The following is a 20615-nucleotide window of genomic DNA, read 5'->3' on the forward strand; positions in this document are numbered from 1 at the left end:
GTAGGTAAGAACTTTCTACAAATATTTTGTAGAAATATAAAGTCCTTTCACAAGTTTCAGATGGCATTACTATTTTATGTAACTCTTTCCTTGCTTAAAATTAAGTTACATCCTATCAACCTGGTTAAACCAAGTTGGTTCACCAACAGGCTAACAGGAGACACGAGGAAGAGGGATAATTTAAACTTGATAGTTAGCTCTACCGAAGATACCTGTGGAACTGTTTGCTCAGTTGTTGTGATGGTTAAGAGGGATTCATTTCCATTGGCCTTACATCCCTGTAAGCTTGGCAAATCCTCAGATCAGTGAACATCAGAGTATGAAATAACCTGAGAAGCCTTTCCAGGCAAACCAAAAGGATTATCACCAAACCACTATGTCACTAAACAGGACACAAACACTCTCAGTAGCTCAAAGGGAGGCTCAGTAGATTGTGCCAAAGATGCCTTTGGGTTCCTGTTCAGATTTCAAGGTGCCAACTTACTCTCCCTTCCATGTCTACATGAAAGAGTAGCATTTGGCCTCTATGGAGATTAGTTGGGACAGCAGTGAAAGGGGATAGTGTGAAGGACATTTTTATGCAAGGAGAACAAAAAAGAAATTCCATCTGGAGTTAAGTGGAGAGATGAATCAAAGATAGTATGTAGCACTATTGACTATTTTTACAGTCTCAGTGGGAGGATTCAAACTAGACACTCAAGAGCAGAGAGGAAAAAATTCAAGAAAAGCATTTCTTTGGTGCTTTTACATTTATCTTGGACTATGGTTTCCCTGAAATTATCTGAAAGATTAAAATGGCTTTGTGATGAGACACCATCATACCCCTTTTCCTATTATAGTTCTTTTCTTAAAATATTTTGTAGGTCAACACACATGGGTAAAACTAAAGATTACAAGTATACATTTTCCCTGGATCTATACCTGGAAAGGCACATTCCTTCTTTCAAGTCACTAGTGTGGGACCATGAAGCTGATTAATCTGGCTCTAGATCACCTTACCAAATTTACTTTCAAGACACCAAAAACAGAGCTTGTGGAAGTTGCTTAGATGAGAACTATGGCTGGGAAGGAAACTGAAGCTTCTCAGACATAAAACATGCCGTACTCTCCGAAGCCAAGATCATTTCGTGGGTGGAAGCTGGTATTTTCAGGCTTGTGTTTCTCTGATAAAACACACCCATGTTCCGTCACTAGCAGCCACACTGCAATACACTACACTTGACCAAGTGCCCCCATACGTACACCTTTCCCGTTGGTCTGGTTGTCAGAATTCCACTGATTAAACATTTAAAGACTGGCTTTGGCAAAACATGCCAGAAATTCCTACAGGGTAATTAAAACCACCTTCTGTGTCAATAAACACAGACTACGAGATCCTTCGTATGCAAAGGGGCTGGCTCTGACCCTCAGGCTCTAGGACATTTTTTCTTAGATGGCTTTTCCACCATCGAAATAGATTTTCACTGACTCACCTAGACCCTTTCCTGGCCCCCTTATGAAGTGATTGGCTGAGGTCAGAGATACCACCTTTCCTTTACTGTTTCAGCCTAGACACAGGACCAAAGTCTCTGAACCCAAGGGCCAAGCTCACTGCCAAAGCCCCTTCCCACAGACCTACATCTAAGAGAACTCAAATGGAATTCTTGTTACCAAATTCGACAGTTAAGAGTCTTTACGTGCCACTACTCCTCCAGGGTTCTCACTGATTTTCCTCTGAAGAATGATTAATGTGACTTCACAGGAAAAGTAAGAACTCAGGTGGATATTTACTACGCTGATAACCACAGACTTGTTCTTTGCACATAGTATACATTCCATGAATTGTTTTTCACCATAATGACAGCTTTATTATTCCTATTACTTAAACCATGTTTATACTTATTGAAAGCTATCAGACATTAGAAAATAAAAATAGTAAGAATTAAAATTTCATCAGCCTGACCTAGCCATCATTCATTTTCTACTAAACATTCTTTCCTTGGAATTCATTATGGACAGACACAGAAGTTTATAGGAGAGGAATCATACTATCTATACACCCCTTCCATCATGGATGTGGTTACCTTTAATTGTTTAATAGTCTTTTTTATACTTATTTCTCTCCTCCTCACATACCCAGTGGTAATAACCTTCAAGATATTTTTTCATACTTGGGTCATCATATACCAACTTATATAGCACGAGTGAGGTTTTCGTTACTTAACTGATACTTGCTGAAGGGTTAAAGAGTAAAATAAAAAAACAAACACAGAACCAATGAAATGAGTGACAGAATAATAGGCTATGCTCTTAATTAGCTGCTACAATTTCCAAGTGATCGAAAAAATCATATAGCGCATCTTTAAACTCCAGTGGGGGTAGGAGAACCTAGCTTGAACATGTCTGGATGGAGTTGTAAGTTTAAACTCCCGAGTAAATATGCACCTGGCTACTGTCCTAACTAGAGACATTACCAATCTCCTCTCCAACTCAAATCAAGTTCAAAACCACTTAAAAAGTGCCCGTGTGCCAAGCAGCTCACTGTCCTCTGTAGGATAAACCAAGGAGGTGAAGGGGTGAGGACTGTCTTCCAGCAGTTTCTTTCTAGCTGGGGAGACAATGTGCAGGCTATCTGAACTTGGACTTTGGTGTCCACATCCATGAAATGGGGATAATATCTGTATATCCCAGCACTGTTGTTATGATTTTTAAAAAACTTGAACTGAGAAAAATTTCTCAGGGAATTTTTCAGGGAAAATGCAGAGTCAAGGCAGGACATGTAGTTACCAGGAAAGGGGAAATTGTATGTACAGAAGCAGGGAGCAGGGATGGGTGGGCGTTACTGAGGACTCAGCACAAGCTCACATGGTTGACTTGAATGTCAGTTGGGAGAGACTCAAAGAAATGAGGGGACAGGCAGGAAGCAGTAATGTTTACAAGCACAGGACAAAATGGTCAACAGCCCAATCTTCTTAAAGGGCCAAACACAAGCAGGAAAACATTTTTGCCTTTTCAGCACGTGCCAATGTCTAGATCAAGGCCATCCAAATGAGTGACTCAAAGGCAACCTACTTGTCAAGTAACTGGAGAAAGAAGAAGCCTGGCCCACATAACAGGCTTAAATCCAAGCTTCTGAGACTTATAGGAAAAATTCTTATTGGAAAATTTCCATCTCAAATTGTGCTGAGGAAGCGCAGGGACTGAGTAAGCATGTTGGCAACAGAAGCACAATATGATAATCAGACTGCTTTTGCTTTTTTTGTTTTTCTTTTTTTTTTACCCCTGTGCACAGAGTTCTTCAGGTCCCAGGGAGACCTCAGCAAGTCTTTGATCTCTGACCTGTAAAGGATCAGAGAACCTTCAGGGAAACACACCTCATTCACAAGTGGAACTGCATGAAAAACCTTCTCTTCACATCTTTTCAAGTGACCAGAGGGCTCTGACTTTCAAAGCATAGAAGGTTAGTTTCAGCCGGCCTAATCCTACAGAACTGGGATGGGATTAGGTAATCTTGCAAGATACATCAGTTGGGAGCACTCAACTGTGCCAGTCTTTTCTGTTAGCTCAGGGTTCCAGTACAGCTCTTCCCCGCTCCGTCGTATTTCTTTTTTTGAACTGGTACTGGTGATGACTTCCTGGAAGCATGTTCCGATGGCTCTGTGCCGCCCTAATCAATACTCACTCTCGCACCCCATCGCACCTGCCCTGACTTCCCAGACAGAAGAGAAAGGAGAGGTTGCTTTTAATATTACACCCCCAAGTTATTATTGAAACTTGATGTTTCTAGAAGATGTTTTCATACTTACAACCCTTTAACAAAGCAACTGGGTCTCTTACTGACCACCACAAATCTTTATCCATTCAAATGACCATCCATCCGCCCAGCCCATCAGCCAGCTAGGTATCTTCCGATTTTTATCTGCCTAACTCTTGGGTCACAACCTATGTTCAATTTTTTAAAACTTCATAAAGATTTTAAATTAAAAAAAAGTCTTGAAGACTTTGTATTCTCACTTCACAGGAAGAAACATGCCCCAAATACTCAAGCAAATGGATTGAGACTTCAAATCAACTCCCACCTATAATCCCCAGCAACTGCTGAAATGCAGACAGCCCATTTATTTTGAAAAAGGACCAAAATCACTCACTAAAAATACAATCCCAAGATGTTTATAAGATTTATACTTCTCAATTTCATTAAATTATGCACCCAACTTTTGGAGGAGAACTAGAGATGTCTGCAAGTCTTAAGTCAATGATAGGTAAAGTTTAGTTTCCTTGGATTTTCCTGGGTTCAAATTGCATTCAACCACACATAGTATTAATAGAAAAAGAAGGAACACAGCTTTCAGAAATGTCAAATATGAACCCCAGGAGAGGGCTAGCTCATTAAACAACCATAGTGGTTGTCGTCATGGGTCAATCATTCTTTGAAGTCACCTACTTATCAGTTTGAAGAAAATTAACATTTCTGGGTCACCGGGTTCCATATACTTATCTACAATGGATGCCCTGGAACCATGAAAGTCATTTTATTTAATATAGGTGGGCAACTAAATCCCAGAGAACAAACGACTCACCCATGTATTTAATGGCAGAGGCTGAGAATTGAGCTTGCTTCCCCTCTCAGATTGGGTAGATGTATGTGGGCTTTGGGGAAGGACAAGGACAAAGGAGTATATTAAATGTCAGTGGTTATATCCTGATGAATTTATTTCTAATCTTCACCTGCATAAATTCCCTCTGAAAATCTATGACAATGTGAGGTAGAGGAAAAATATAGACCAGGCAATGGTGGGAAAGGGCCACAGCTACTGCAAAGGTCTTCCTTGGTAGAGCTTTTTCTAGAGAACATAGTAACTAGAAACTTAATTGTCTAGAAACTTAATTGTTTGCATCTAGAAAATTACTTATACCATTTGACGCAGGAATCTTGACTTCAGAAATCTGTTCTAAAAAAAAATAACTAGAAAAAAAAAACTAGAAAGGATTTAGATTCATGCAATTATTTATCATACAATTATAGCAAAATATTGGAAATAATCTAACTTCCAACATTAGGTGAATGGCAAAATTATGGATGAACTATATGATGTTACAGAATAAGTCTCACAATTTTATTTAAAATCAAAACAACAACAGATATGATACCATTTTACATATAATTCTAGTATTATCTTTCCACTGCCCCTTTCTCTTTTCTCTTACACACACACACAGTCTGGAATACATTGAAAATATTTGTAATGATTATGTCTGGCACTAGTGGTAAATTTTATTTTCTTTTTTACAGTTTTCTTTGTAGTCCAAGCTTTCATCAGTGAACATATATTTTGTTCTCATAGGCTCTTTTATTTTTCTACATAGTATTTAATAAGATTTACATTCATATGCTTACATTTGTATTTATTTCAGGTGTGTCTTCCCAATAGAATGCAAGTTCTATGAGGCCAGAGTCTTTGTTTTGTTTGTTATTGTTTGCCTAGTGTTTTTTAGCATGATGCCTTGTATATAATAAATATTTTACTAATTTTTTTTAAAGATTTTATTCATTAATTTGACAGATAGAGATCACAAGTAGGCAGAGAGGCAGAGATAGAGAGAGGAGGAAGCAGGCTCCCCGCTGAGCAGAGAGCCCGATGCGGGCCTTGATCCCAGGACCCTGGGACCATGACCTGAGCCGAAGGCAGAGGCTTTAACCCACTGAGCCACCCAGGCGCCCTTTACTAATTATTTTTAAGTGAGTATGCAGTGAATATTGGGGGGACATACTAAAGGAGATGTGCTTATATGCAGGGATTCTAATGGCCTATTGAACATAACAATGTGTCTAGTCTCTAGCTCAAACAGCATACTATTCTCCTTGGCGTACTTTTGTCTCCTAATGTCACAAAATACCGCCCCCCCCATGAAGACAGCATTTGTCCCTCCTCATCACTATCAGAATCCCGCTAAAACCCGACTTTGACCATAAGCCATTCCTGTTTGCGAAAGTTTTTCTCTAGCACTTAACTGCAATCATTCACTTGGAAGGCCAACATTTTTTGAACTTCTATTGGGTTCCAAACATTTTTTTTTAGAATGGGAGGGTGGGCAAAATACCATCCAAGGGCCAGCACTTGATTCTGTAGGGTTTCTTGCTAGAATACAGCCACGCCCACATGCAGCAGTGGCAGGGTTCAGTAGCTGGGACATAGACTGTACGGTCAGCAAAACCTAAAATGTTGACTACCTGACTTTATAGGAAAGTTTATCAACTCCTGTTCTAGAATACCTATACTTATACAAAGTGGAGATACCAAATTATTATCCTATTAAATAGTTATTCTAAACTATTTTTTTTGTTTTGTAAAAACAACAACAAAACCCAAACCAAACCCAAACAAAAACACATTATTTTAACATACCTAAATTTGTTCTTAAGAACATCCATTTTTGTGTCAAACACACTTGAGTTTTAAGTCCTGAGTTTGCTGACTGACACTGGGAAGATTCTACAAATTCTTTAAGCCTCAGTTTCATTAGCAGTGAAATTGGAGCCTATCCCCTCATTTCCTTAATAAACATGTAATGGGTGCTATTTGTCAGGTACTGTGCTAGGAGATGACTATTGGACAATGGTGAATAAGACCTAAAAGTCTCACCTAATTAAGCTTTAATTGTACATACTTTCTGAGGTTTGCTGTGAGGATTAAATGAAACAGACACATACATGTGCACAGATCTGTATCATATACACATCAATATAAGGCACAAGATGTACAAATAAGCATACTATGCAGTACATCATATAGAACATATAGAGGACAGAGAACAGTACTCAATTCCTGGTACACTGCAAGCACTCAGTACCTGTGTCTCTTCCTCTTCACCACAGATAAAATGGAAGCTCTTTTTCTTTTTTTTAAAGATCAATTGATTGATTGATTGATCGAGAGAGAGAGTTTGAGTGGGAGGAAAGACAAAGGGAGGGTATCTTAAGCAGACTCCGCACTGAATGTGGAGACCCACTTCGGGGCTCAATCTCGCAACCCTGAGATCATGATCTGAGCCAAAACCAAGAATGGGACGCCCGACTGACTGAGCCACCCAGGAGCTCCATGGAAGCTCTTTTAATGGACTTCTAAGAATCAGACTCATTGGATGAAAAAAATGCTTTCCACTGCCTCTGTAAAATGGGCCTACAGCCTGCTCTCTACTCACAGCTAAATTAGCAGGCTCGTCTCTGGGACAAAGACATACTCCTGCTTCTCATAGCTGAGGCGCATGTTTACCACAAGGCTGTTGTTTTGTCCCTTATCTCATGATGCCTGTTATATGTGTTAGTTAATAAAATATCTCGGAAGGTGATGAAAAGAAAGGTGTGGAAAGTTAGGAAAGGATTATTTCATATGAAAATTAAGTCGGATGCTTTCAAAAGATGACAAAGAGCTGTGGGGTTAAATGTGGGAGAGAGAAAAGGTCGGGACCAGTCGTAAAAATATCTAGAAAGATCGGTGGTAAGTTTGCTTCTCACATGTTTGTACTGTTATTCACCTCAAGGAAACCGAACTCAGACATGGTTTTTGTCATTTTGGGTGTGGTTTGTAGAAGAGAAATATAAGCTCCAGCCAGCAGACTCACATTCAAAGATGAAGCCTTGATTCTTCAACAGACCCTTCATCAAAATTAGGCAACGCTATTTAAAATAGCATTTAAACTTTTTTTTTTCAGCCTTAATTTTTCCAGCTGACCATCAACCATTGTTCCCAAAAGCATGGAGTAAGAGAGGCATTCTTTTGAATGTATTTCTCACATACGAATAATAGCATGCTAGCATGTTGCCTCAACCCCTGCCATGTTTTCTAAGTAGAAGAAATAATGGGAGACAGAGTGACCTGTCCAAGGCCACAGCACAAGCCCTGCCAGAGCCATGCGGGGTCTGATTCCACCACCTCAGCCACCTGACAGAACAAAGACGCAAACACAGTGCAGACTCACAAAGCCTGACTCGGAGGGCGAAGTGCATTTTGAGCAGGACAGAGTCTCCTCTGCTCACATCCGACAGGAACTGTGACCTCATTCACCTCCTTCACCTTGCTGCCCAGCACAACCAGCACAGCTGCTGGCCACAAACCCCATAAGGAAATTTTGTTGGACGGGATGGATTTTCTTTCCTCGAGTAGTGCAAGAAACGGGAGCCTTCCTGATTTCTGACAGAGCAGGTCGCCTCCAAGGAGTGTACAACAGCAGGGGAGACATTTTATTGTGCCTGTCAGCCCGTGCCACGGAGAGCCCAGCCTCGCCGATTGGCATGTGCTTGTCGCTGTCAGCGCGGCGAGATGAGCAGCACCCTGCTCACCAGATGGTTATTTGTTCCACCAGCCACCTTTGCTGCATCCCCGGTTCACTCCAGCCCAGGACAGTCTCCAGCATTCATGCTGCAAGGCTGCTCCTGCCAACAACTTTGCCAAATGGCTCCTCTCAAAGTCATGGGCCTCCCAGACAGACTGGCTCCTCCATCTGCAGCAGCTTTTGGCAAGAGACGTTTCCCTTTCTGGCTCCACCCCTTGGCTGCACCAGAGACTTCTTGCCAGAAGGGTGATCTGACCCATCAGCTCTTACAGCCAAGCCTGGAGTTGTGGGGCTGATGAAAGCCAGCGTCTGTGTCCCCCACGCTCACCTGTGAGCACGATGTCACAACAGACTTAAGAAGAAGACTTCAGAAGGCTAAACGACACAAAGCGTCAAACACAGACCTAGGGCATCACGGAAACTTGGAGCCAGAAAAATCTAGAGAGAGCGTGCCACCCCTCCCCCATCTTCAGCCTCATTTTAGGAGATTAGGAAAATGAAGCCCCCAGAGTAAAAGTGACTAATTATGACAATGGGACTGGGAATTATACCCAGGTCTTCGGATGTGCATTCTATATCACTCCGAACAATGCTCCATCCCCTTCTAGTGTTCCCTCTGCTCATTTTCAAAATCTTGATAAAAATTGGACCTTTTGTATTGGCCTTGATTCAAAATGGTATTTCTGTAGAAAAAGGAATCCTCTTTTCCCTGTGTCAACATCATGACTTCTGTTTTAAACAGGTGTGTCCATCTACTAGTCTGGCAGACCCGGAAGTTGACTTCTGTTCTGCCACTCACTAGTGGGTGACCTTGGACACCTCATTCTGCTTCAACGTTTTACTTCAAGGGGGTAAGGACAGTATCAACCTCTGGAGTTCTGAGGACTAAATTAGAAAAATACTTTGGAAGTTTGTTCCTGGCACATAGCAAGCCTTCCACAACCGCTACCAGCTAAAATTTATGCTTATCCACTCAAATCTACAATGGTTATAGAATACACAGTGCTAAGCACATAGAAGTAGATATGCTAGGTGTTTCCATATTTGACGTGAGGAAATGCAAGTTCACGCAGTTACGGGATTTATCCAAGGTTCGTTAGAGAAGAAATGAAGGACCAAAATGCCCTTCTTGCCTCTTCGTGGAGAAATAGGAATCAGTATCTTGGCTTTAAAGATGGTAAAATCAGGAAGGAGAATCTTTGAACACAAACAATAGATGGATGGATAGATGATAGACAGACAGACAATCACCACAGCATCATATGTAATATAAAAAGCCAAAAATACTCTCCATCCATCCACCAGGGAATTACTAAATAAATTATGGTACCATCATACCACAGTGCACCATGCAGCCATTACAAAGAACAAAGTAGCTGTAGGTGTCCTGACATGGAAAGATCTTCCGAGATCACTGAGTGGGAGAAAAAGCAAAGTGCAAACAGAACAAACAGTATGCATTCACTTATGCAAACAAACAATCCCTCCCACAATATCTATGTGTACATGTATATTTAAGTGTATGAAAATACACCCAAAGATGGCCACGAGGAAGCCTAGTCAATAATGACAATGCTAACTCCAGGCAGGGCAGTGGGATGGGTGTGGGGATAGAGGGTGCTCATGCTTTGCTTTGTCTATTTCTTTAAGATTTTTTTTTAATATATAAGTAATCTCTACACCCAACATGGGGCTCAAACTTGCAACCCTGAGATCAAGAGTTACATGCTCTACTGACTGAGCCAGCCAGGCGCCCCCGCTTTGTCATCTTCTGTAATGCTTGAGTCCTTTCAAGTAAGAAGACACTTGTATTATTTGCCTGATTAAAATAAAGACATAGACAGAGGACTGGGCAAGACAGTGACAGGACTACAACGATGGTGAACCAAATGACCTCCTAACTTGGGTGTTCCCGGCCCCAACTTGACTTCTGAGCAATGTTACTCTCTGAAGTTTCTTATATAGCTCTCCTCTTTGGTACACCTTCTGGTGACATTTTGTACTTAAGGATCGGAGTTTTGTCTTTCAGACCACCTGGGAGTGCTCAGCACCTTCCTGTGGTATCTGTGAGGGCTGTTTGCAGCTTGTCTACCCTCTGCCCCCTTGTGTATCCATTGAGCATCACAGAGATGAGCCCCTCCCCCCCCCCATTATGTGGAGGAGGTATCCTGCCATTCTGTGACTACTTCAGGTTCATTACCTGGTGGATTCACAACAGCAGAGTCAGCGTTGCAATTCACGGCGAGGAGGAGGCTGTCGGTCCCCTAGCATCAAGCTCAGTGCAGGTAAGGTACTCTCTGGCACACTTCTTCTTGCAGACCTCCCCTTTCTTGGGTCAAAATCCTGCCCTTCAGGGTCCCTCCAGGTCCTGAGATCCTGTGCATTTTTTTGCTCCTTACCCACAGAGTCCCCTTCTTTTCTCTACATTTGCTGGAAGCAATCAGGTCTCTTTCTTCCCAAACAAAGACAAACCCCCTACACACCTATCACTTTCCGTTACAATGACCCCTTCTCCAAAATTAATACTAATGAGTTTTCTGTGGATTTCACGCATGCAGCTCCTACCATCATCATTTCCCACTCTTTCCACAGTGAACTTGGAGCATAAGAATTCAAGGGTTCCTGGGTCACTTGAGACAAAGTTCCTAGTGGTTTTGTAAAAACAATATACTCCCAATGAGATAGCTATGTCAGATCTGGTCTATTCGTATTCTCAGCCTGATTCTAGAGTTCTGTTGGAGAGGCAAAAGAAGGCAGATTGGTGGTAAAGATGACAAGTTTGGTGAAAGCAATTTCCTTAATAGGGGACAAGGCCAACAGCATGGGCGAGCCTTTCTGGCCAAAAACAAGGCCTCACACACCTCTGCATTTATATGAAAAGGATAATTGCCATCACATACCTGCTTCTACCCCTTCCTTTTGTTGCCTGAGCCAACTACAGGAGTTGCTACCATTTTTGGAGAATGGGTGCCCTGAAGGTCCAGGGGAGCCATCCCAGCACAGCCTGGAAACTGCACTGTTTACATCCTATGCTAAGGGGGAGGGACATGGACTAATGTATAAAAACCCAGCTAATTCTCACAATTTGCTCAATTCCATAAATATTTTCCTTCTTTCCTTACAGAGTAGAATACATCTAGAGGAGGTCAACTAAGGATCCTGGCATTGGGTGGAAAAGTTCAACTTCCTTCCTATGGGACAATGGCGAAGGCTCAGACAAGTGCACTGCCCTTCTAGAAAGATGGACAAAGTCAATCCAGCCACACTGAATGTGCACCATGGGGATAAATGCAAAAGAGAGAATATAACCTGCATTTCCCCCCACTTTAAATCCTGACCAGAGGCAGCAGGGGTAGGAGAAGAGCACGTGCCTCAGGTTCAGGCAGTCATGGCTTACAAGCTGTTTTTACCACTTAGAAGTAGGTGACCTTCCATAAGTTTCTTTATTTTTTCAAAGCTCGAAATTTCTTGGTCTGAGAAATGAGGCTAATGCAACCATTCACTCGTGGTCGTTGAAGGAGATTAAATGAGTAAACATATGCGTAACACCTAGGAAAATGCCTGGGACAGACAGTGCTTGAGAAACCTCAGTTCGCTTCCCTCAGCTAAGTGCTGAATTTGGGCCCTCGGTTTCTTCATAAATGTAAATGCCAGAGTCTAGGAATGTCAGTCTACAGCTGTGCTCTTTTCATGGAGCATTACCAATATTTTGACAGAACTGGCCTAATATTATTCACCCCAGGTTCATTGGCATGTTTCTGACCAGCCCTCATAAAGGGCTGGAGATTGCCCCTGGGGACCTGGATGCTAATAATGAATGCTCGCTAGTGATTTTCAATGCACTCTGGTTATTATGTTTGGTAGCAGAACATTTCCCATCCCCAGAAAGGTCATTTACAATAGTATAAGGCTGCTTCTTTCCACCTTCCATTTCAGATCTTTCTGAGAATGGCAGAGAACTCAAACATTCATCCATATGCATTGGAAGTACTATTCTGATCTGGCATTTGCATACAAATATCAAAGCAACTTAAGGAACTACAAGGCAGCTCTCCATCATCTGACACCATCTCCTTTTATTTTTCTAGTGCCTTCCCAGCCCCTTCATATCAAAAGCCATTTTTATGTACCGTCCTACTTTTACGCATCTTAGCTTCCCTCTTGAGTGTGTGTGAAATGGGGGTGGGGTACAGGAAGCAGGGACTTTTGCCTTCTCACTTTTATTCCCGTGCCCCTAGGAAGCTGTAACATTTCAGAAATCACACAGATCTCACTCAAGTCTGGAGACCCTCTACACTCAACTCACCCAAGACTGGACTCTTCTTATTCTACCCCCATTGCTGAGAAATGGCCATATAGTGTTCTCTGAATAATTTCAGCGTGTGGTGAGTTAGGTTTACACCAAGGCATTCCATTGTGGGGTCCTTTTTGTTACAATTTCTTTGTACCAAGCCAAATTAAGTTTCCTTGTTCTGCCCTGGAGTGCTTTTCTCCTAGGCATCTCATCTATTCACATGACTTTAGATACTTTTAATGTGCTGCTGACATCTCAAATTGTACATCTAGTCTCGATCTTGTTTCTGACCTTCAGACCCAGATATCTAACTGCTTGAGGGTCTTGCTGTGAGGCTAAGTGGCTCACACACCCCTCAGACTAATCAATTTCCAAAGTCTTTTTCCAGTGTCAGTGAGAAGTTCCTTTATGCATCCAGTCTCATGGCAAAGTCCTGGGAGTCGTCCTTGACACTCGCCTTCATCTACTTCTCTATCTCTGCCCAATCTATCACACCAAGTAAGTTATATCCATCCTTCTTCTATGATGTATCAGAGTCACCTAATTCTCTCCACTTCTACTGCTGCCACCATCCTAGAGTACAGCTGTGGTATCCTAACTATTCCCCTTTTGCTCTATTCATTTCCTTCCCGGCCCTCTGACCCCACCCTGCATAGCAGTTAGACTGAGCTTTGAAAAAACAAACCTGATCATATTACCATCCCGATTAAAATCCTTTAATGGCTTTCGATCCATTTTTGGATAAAGTCCAAACTCCTTATGGTCAAATCTCAACATGATCTGGTCTCTGACCACCTCTCCAGTCTCTCTTTTGTGACATTTTATTATGAAACATTTTAAATAGTCAGCAAAATTGAAAAAAAAATATAGTCACTATCCACTGATGGACTCCCCTCAATTTTACCATGAACATTTCATACTTGTTTTATCATGTATCTATCCATTCATCCATCCATCTATCCATCCATTCATCCTAGCATGGATCTTTCCTGGTTTTGGTGCCTTCCAGAGTAAACTGCAGGTTCTGGTCTAATTTTCATCACTCTTCCTCTTGTTCCCTATATCCCACAGGCAGCTTTCTATTCTTCAAATCAGTCACACGATTTTAAATCTCTGGGCTTTATACCTGTTGTCCCTTCTACCTGAATTGTCTTCACCTCTTGTTAATTTCTGACTGATCCTTTAGTTCTCAACTTAAAACTTTCTCAGAGAGGCTGCCTCTGGTCCCCCAGACTAAATCAGATCCCCCTTCCTGCCTTATATATGATCTAGAGGCAACCCGTGCTTTTCCTGAATGTCACTTATCACCACTGGTAATTACATATTTATTTGCCAAATTCTTTGATGTCTGCCTCCTGCGCCAGCCTGATACCACGTCTGTATTGGACCATGCTGGATCACCTCTGCAGAAAGTCAGCTAATATTTGTTGAAGGAATTAAAGGCAGAATGAATCAATAATTATGTAATAATAATAATATAATCATAAATCATGGAATAATAAATTCATTCTTCCTCTAATGTGTAAATAGTACAGGTTTTTTAAAGGAGAAAATGGAACTTATTCACTGCCAGAATGTAACCAGCAAGGACACTAAAGCAAGTAACTAAATGGCAAGATCCATGGTTGATTTGCTAACAAAGAAGAGACTGGTAGGTTTTAGTGACTTCTCTCCCATCTCCACTAGCCATTCCCCTCAAGACCATACCCAGTCAAGACAGGATCCAAGGAAAATGTGTGTCTGCTATGCAAATGTGCCTGTACTGTACTGAGGGCATTTACCGAGGTCCAGCTTTTTCATTAGGCACTGTCTTGAGTGCTTTTCCTGTATTAATTTTTTTCGCTGTGGTACGTTCTATTGTTATTCCCATTTTACAGCCAAGGAAATTGAGAATAGAGTAGTTATTTTAAAGCATGTTCTCCCGAAGCGCCTGGATGGCTCAGTCATTAAGCATCTGCCATCAGCTCAGGTCATGATCCCAGGGTCCTGGGATGGAGCCGGAGTTGGGCTGCCTGTCCAGCAAGGAGCCTGACTCCCCTCTCTCGCTCCCCCTGCTTGTGTTCCCTCTCTGTGTCTCTCTCTGTCAAATAAATAAATAAAATCTTTAAAAACAACAACAACAAAACAACAAAAAACATGTTCTCTGACTTCCTCTTCAAACCAGATTGCCATTCCTGTAAACTCAGCTAGGAAAAACATTTATTCTGTCTGTGGCCTCACGGAAGAGTGGGAAGATCAGTGTAGAAAACTCTCAAACTGCCCTAATGGAGAGAGGGTTTTGGTCAGTTCTAAGTCTGAAAATAAAGAAGTCCACTGAGAGATCAGAGAGATTTGAGAGATGAAGCCTTGGTTAGGACCCCCAGAGTTCCATACCTGAAAAAGCCAGTAAAAACATTGTGTTGACTTTATTTCTGTAGTCATTCCAACCCCACTTTTCGCCATATCTACTCCCATATACACATGTTCAAATGATCCCTGCCAAGAATTTGACTCCAGATAAGAATACAATTTATACATGAAGATAACACCATAGTGGTCTTCCTCCTAACAGGAACTAATGGTTGAAGGAAGGAAAATGAGGCAGCGCAGAATTTCTTAGCGGAAGAGCACATGCTTCAAACGGTCTCGAGTTTGAAGGCAAACTCTTCCCTCATTGTGTGACCCTCACAAATTAGCAACATCTGTGGGCCTCAGTTGACCACTTTCTTTATTTGCAAATGCTAATAGCATTCAGTTAGCAGGACGTGGAGATATTGAAATGCTATACTTAAAAAGCTCAGCAATGACATGAGAAATAGAAGATGCTCCAAGATGATAACTTGAAAAAGGGAGAAAAGAAAAAGATCGAGGAGGGTGGTAACTTTGATGCTCAGAATAAAAGAAGATTCATAGGAAATGTCTTTAATAAATATACATCATGTGTTCTTTTTCTTCCCTGCGGTGGTGGTGGGGGCGGTGGGTAGGGAAAGGAGGGGACGGAAGGAGGGGGTGTTGGTGGAGGAGAAAGGGCGGAGGAGAGGGGAGAGGGAGAGAAAATACGAGAGAAGAGCTTGGTAGAAGTGTCCTTTCGCATCTGCATTGCTCTTAGCTGGCTGAACTTGCCTGCAGCTACCACTTACAATGCAAATTGCGCTTCGAGTCCTTCACACTAACTACACAGCAAAAACCTTTCAGCTTTAAATAGAATACTGCAGTGTGGAATGATCTGAGCAAAGCAAAGCAAAGAAAAATTTAGAGATAAATGTGAAGGAGATTTTGGAGGAAAAACAAACAAACAAACAAAAAAACCCTTGACCTATCTGGCCAGGTAGAAAAATGCCGAAATATCAAGGAAGACAAAAAGCAAAGCAAAGTCTGTAGAAGGACCTAGAATCTAAGGTCAGGTTTAAGAGAAAATGGATTTAAGTCACTAAAGGAGAAGGGTACTTCTGAGGCAAGCCCTCAACAAAGAGGATTTTAACAAATGCTATTTTGATCTGGTGATATTTCAAGGTGTACTTGGCACTTCCAAGGTATTCATCAGAAGAGAGAGGATGGATTCTTGCCCCTGTGGCCAGCCACACATGAATGTTCCCTATATGAACAGATTAAGACCATAGAGAACTTCCTGCTGTACCCAACTTCTGCTATTTACTCTGTCTGAGTTGCATTTTTTTCCCCTTCTTCCCAGACTTTCAATAAGATCAGGTAAAGATACCTGAAGGCATACTGGGAAATAAAGGTTTTGTTTAGTTTCCAGTGTGGTGTGTATATATGAGAGGTGGAACATTCTGAGAGGTTGATTCAGACAGAAAGATTTTTGAGAGCGGTCTGCTATAAACTCATGCCTCTTTTTTGACTACACGAACTCAGTTATTTTACCCAGAATCAGAGTTTACAAAAATGCCATAAGAAAGGACCAAAGATCAAGGTAGTGCCTGGAGCCCCCAAAGAACTAAGGAATTCTATTTTTAATTCACTCCTTCATTCTAGGGATGATACTCCCATTCACACAGCCCCAATTTGCCCATCTTCCCAGCTCAGTAAGTTTCCTGTGCCTGCGCTTGGAGGCATAATGCCATCTAGAAGAAAACATGAAGGCGGCCCTCTTTCTTTGTTGTCACAAACAGAAAGAAGAATCACCCAGAAAAACCAATAGACCCAAGGCCAACTTCTCTCTTGGATGACATGCTCAGACATGGAGCTAGCCATAATCTACCTGGTAACCGAGTCAGTGACAAAGCACTTGAGACCAAGAAGGAACATCTTATAACCACCCTGTCATCCTGCAAATGAAAAGACTCGGCAAGTATGGTGTCTGTATGGGGGAGGGACAGGCTGAACATCTCTTAAAAGCCATCTCTAAGCTCCTGAATGGCAGAGCTCATACAGGTCTGCTTAATCTGTCTAGCACCATGGACTCATTAGGCTGGACACTCTCCAATAATGATGATAAATGAAGAATCTGTTTTCAATAGCACGGGGCATTCTTTATTACCTAAAACTTACCGGGATGTTTGTAGACGATGCCACCTTTGCCCCCATATTGTATCTTTTTTTCTCTTTCAGAGTTTGAACTCTTCTACTACCCCAACCCCATCACATTTTTCTATGAGTCTTGATTTGATTAAAGATTATAAAAATTTTAGTATCCAAGAGTACCAAAAATTGTCTTAAATTAACATACGTGCACTGTTTTCCTCAAGCATTTTCACACACATTTTCTCACGTGGACGTTACAACATGATAATGCAACACTTTATATGAGTGGTTAAGGATGAGGGCCTACAGGTAGAAAATGAAAGCAAAAATGCAAAAGTTTTGGCATTTGAAAAAAATGCCTCTACTCTCTATTCACACACAAAAGGCAGAATGAGATTCCACCTGCTGACTTGCCCTGCCTGCCTGCTAACGTCAGAACAAGCGGGGAGAGAGAGCGCGAGAGAGAGCGCCACGACAATTTCACCTCTTGGCAAAGCTCGGCTTACTGAACCCTCTTGCTTTCTGCTGGCTGTTGATTCAGCAGAAACTACTGCTGCAGAATTCATAATGGTGATTTTAAAGGCCCCACTGATCGCATTGCTGGCCCCACGTGTCAGACTCGTTCGCTCGCTGCTGGAACGCCGTCTCCCCAGCTACCTTTTGATTTCTTGCTAATGCACTTCCAAGGGGAGAAGGGCTAGCTAGCCCTTTTGCAAAGGGCCTTTTGGGGTTCTGATTGTCTGAGCAGGTAACCTGGACGGAGTGACAGACCGGCAGGAAATGAAACCATGCCCTCCCTGCCGCCACGGAGAGACACAACATCATTCCGTCAGGATTGGGGGAGGGGGAAGGACCTCGGATCTGACTGGGGCCCTTTCTTCTCTGCCCCTCCAAGATCCCTTCAAACGTCTTGGGGGAGGGGTCATCTGCCTTCACGGGGTCATTTTCCCAGTCGGAAGCCCCACCCTGCAAAGCCTGATCCCCGAGGGCCATTTTAACTCCCGTGGGCGCCGGGTCCACCTGCTGCTGAACGCCGGGCTCGCCTCGCGGAGCCCGGGTGGATGTGGGGCGCACCGGCCGCTGCCCCCGCGGGCCGAGCCCCCGCCCCAGCCCCCGGCCGGGAGGAGTCTCCGCCACTCCGCGCTCGGCTGCCCGCCGAGCCCAGCGATCCGCAACTTGCGCCCGGCCCCAGCGGCGGAATGCGGTGGGGCTGGCGTTACCTTCGGTCGCATAGCTGTGGTCGCGCAGGAAACTGTTGTTGATTTTGCGGGTATCAATGTCCTCCTCCATTGACAGCAGGCTTACTTGCGTGGGAACCAGAAGCCGGCAGACAAGTATCCATGATCCCTCCCCGCAGCCAGTCTCACAGGAGAGGGGGGCAGGGGAGCCGGTGGGACTGCACCATGGTCCGAGCCTGAGGAGGAGACGGGGAGGCGGAGAGAAAAAAAATAAAAACCCGGCAATGGAGCTGTCACCTCCTCCACTCGGGATCTCCGAGGCTGCGGCGGCTCCTCCCGCGGTGCGCTCACTCCAGCTCCAATTCCCAGCGAGGATGCTGCGCCCGGCTCCGCTGCCTCCGGGTGCCAAGATGCGCCGTGCCCCGAGGGGTCCGGGCCCGCTCGCAGCCCGGGAGGCGCTCACAAGCGGGGCTGGGGAGATGCCCAACAGGTTCCCCACGTTGGCAGCCGCTCCAAAATGCAAAAAATGTCCCTCCTCCCCCCTGGGAGAGCGGGCAGCCGCGACAAAATGGTGCCTTTCTGGACCCGAGCTGCAGTGGCGAGATGGCAGGGGCCGGATTCGGGCTGGGCCGGCCGGGAGCAGGGTGCTGGTCCCACGGGAGGGCGGCTCCGGCTGGCGGGGGCGAGGAAGGCGGCGGGGAGCTGGGCAGGGCGCTGCGGCCGGCGCCAGCGCACTCACCCTCACACCCACACGCGCGCACTCGCAGCTGCTACCGCCGCTGCTGCTGCTGCTGCTGCAGAAGGAGGCTGGAGGCGGCTGGTGCATTAAAGGCGAGGCTCCTCCCAACCGCGTCAGCAGCCCCAGGACTCTTCCCCAGCAGCGCTGGTGGCCGAGGCAGAGGCTGCGGCTGCTCTCTGCTGCAGTGGGGCGCACGCAGCGGCGAACCGGCACCTGGGCAGCAAGCAACGAGCCGGCAGGTTCCTGGGAAAACCAGAGAGGCGCTCTGGCAAGCGCCCTCCAACCGTGCCACGCAGCTAAGGGCGGCGTTTACTCGGGCCCCCAGAGTCCCTAGCTCGCTGCCTTGCTCCGGACACCTGCGCTTCAGGACCGCGAAGAGAAGTGGGTCCCCTGGGGTAGGCAGGAAGACGACACTCGAGTCCCTTTCGCTCACCCTTGGGTGAGGTATGCGGTCCCTTGATAAAGTTCAACGGCGAGGCCTGGGGTTTGAAGCCTCAGAGAGGGGAGAATGGGAAGAAGGGCTGCCATAGCCTAATTGAAGCTTCCTGGGCTAGGAACAGAACGGGGAGCAGAACTTTTCTGCGACCACCTATGACTTCTCCATTCCAGACGAGTCAACATCCCCTTCCTATTCTAGGCGTCTGTGTCTACGCAGGCAGAGGGAAACAAGAGGGTTGAGTTATGAAGCCAGACCACACAGTCAGTCTGAAAAAGTCCACCTTCTCTAGCCCTGTGCACTTTGTTTTGGACCAAGTGAAGCAGGCCCTCCTGTAGGTCTTGCTTGTGAAGACACAGCACTGTAGGAACGGCTTACGTCTCCTCCCAACATGGAAAGGACACAGGAGCCCTGTGCCCGCAGAGAGCCACTGCTATCCTGAAGAGCTTTCAAAGACCCAATAAACAGAAAAAAGAGACCTGCCTCCCTACTTCATCTAGGAAGCAAATGCAGAATTCTCACCCCTGACGTTTCCCCATATTGCAAATTCAGTATTTAAAAGAAAACTTGATCACTACCCTTATGAAACCAATAAAATCATTTATGAAGCTACCCAACTCCCTAAAAAGCCAAATTGGAAAAGCTATTTCCCTGTTTTCCTCTTGTAGAAGGTATTCATTTCAGTGGGCATCACTGCAGGGAGAGACATCAGCAGACGTCTTGCTCAGTTAAGCTCCACAAGTTGAGCTAGATGAGCCCAGAGGGACCTGTGAGTTAATTATATACATACAATGCTTCGGCTAACGCAATTTAGGAAGTATTTGAAGTTCAAAAAAAATGGGAAAACAAGTTTTTAACTGAGGTTGGGAATTGCCATCCGATTTCCACAAAGAGTGGATGCTTCTGGCAGATGGAAAATGGCATTAATTCCATCTCCAGAAAGTGAGAGGAAGAGAGTAGAAATAGTCTTTGATATAATTTTTAAGGGAAGATCAGCTTACAACAAATTCCATTTGATTCTCGTTTGGTGGTTAAAAGTCTTAACATACTTGTTTGACTATTCAAATTTCACAAATGAAATTCTGGTAACGGATGGAATCCACGTGGCATCGGTTCACAGCTGGCTCTTCCACACGATGAGCTGTATCCATCACCAAGTCTCCAGTGGTCAGCTCATCTGTAGTTACACAGTTC

At 44.1% G+C, this 20615-nt stretch overlaps 1 protein-coding gene across 3 annotated transcripts in view; it reads right to left on the bottom strand.

The window, feature by feature from the left end:
• Positions 1-20615, bottom strand: part of LOC111156936 (protein phosphatase 2 regulatory subunit Bbeta) — a 432155-nt gene that overhangs the window by 263224 nt on the left and 148316 nt on the right. The window contains exons 1-2 of one of the 3 annotated variants that reach the window (XM_022518090.1): positions 18879-19072; positions 18289-18485 (exon numbers count right to left, since the gene is read on the bottom strand). The exons of 1 other annotated variant lie outside the window; for it this stretch is intronic. In XM_022518090.1, coding sequence (XP_022373798.1) covers positions 18289-18485; positions 18879-19072 — 391 coding nt within the window. Of the gene's footprint in view, positions 1-18288; positions 18486-18878; positions 19073-20615 lie in introns of those variants that run through there. One more of the 3 variants, XM_022518092.1, reaches the window with a different exon arrangement.

Source organism: Enhydra lutris, unplaced genomic scaffold (assembly GCF_002288905.1).
Source record: "Enhydra lutris kenyoni isolate GAN:26980312 unplaced genomic scaffold, ASM228890v2 scaffoldscaffold50, whole genome shotgun sequence".
NCBI lineage: Eukaryota > Metazoa > Chordata > Mammalia > Carnivora > Mustelidae > Enhydra > Enhydra lutris.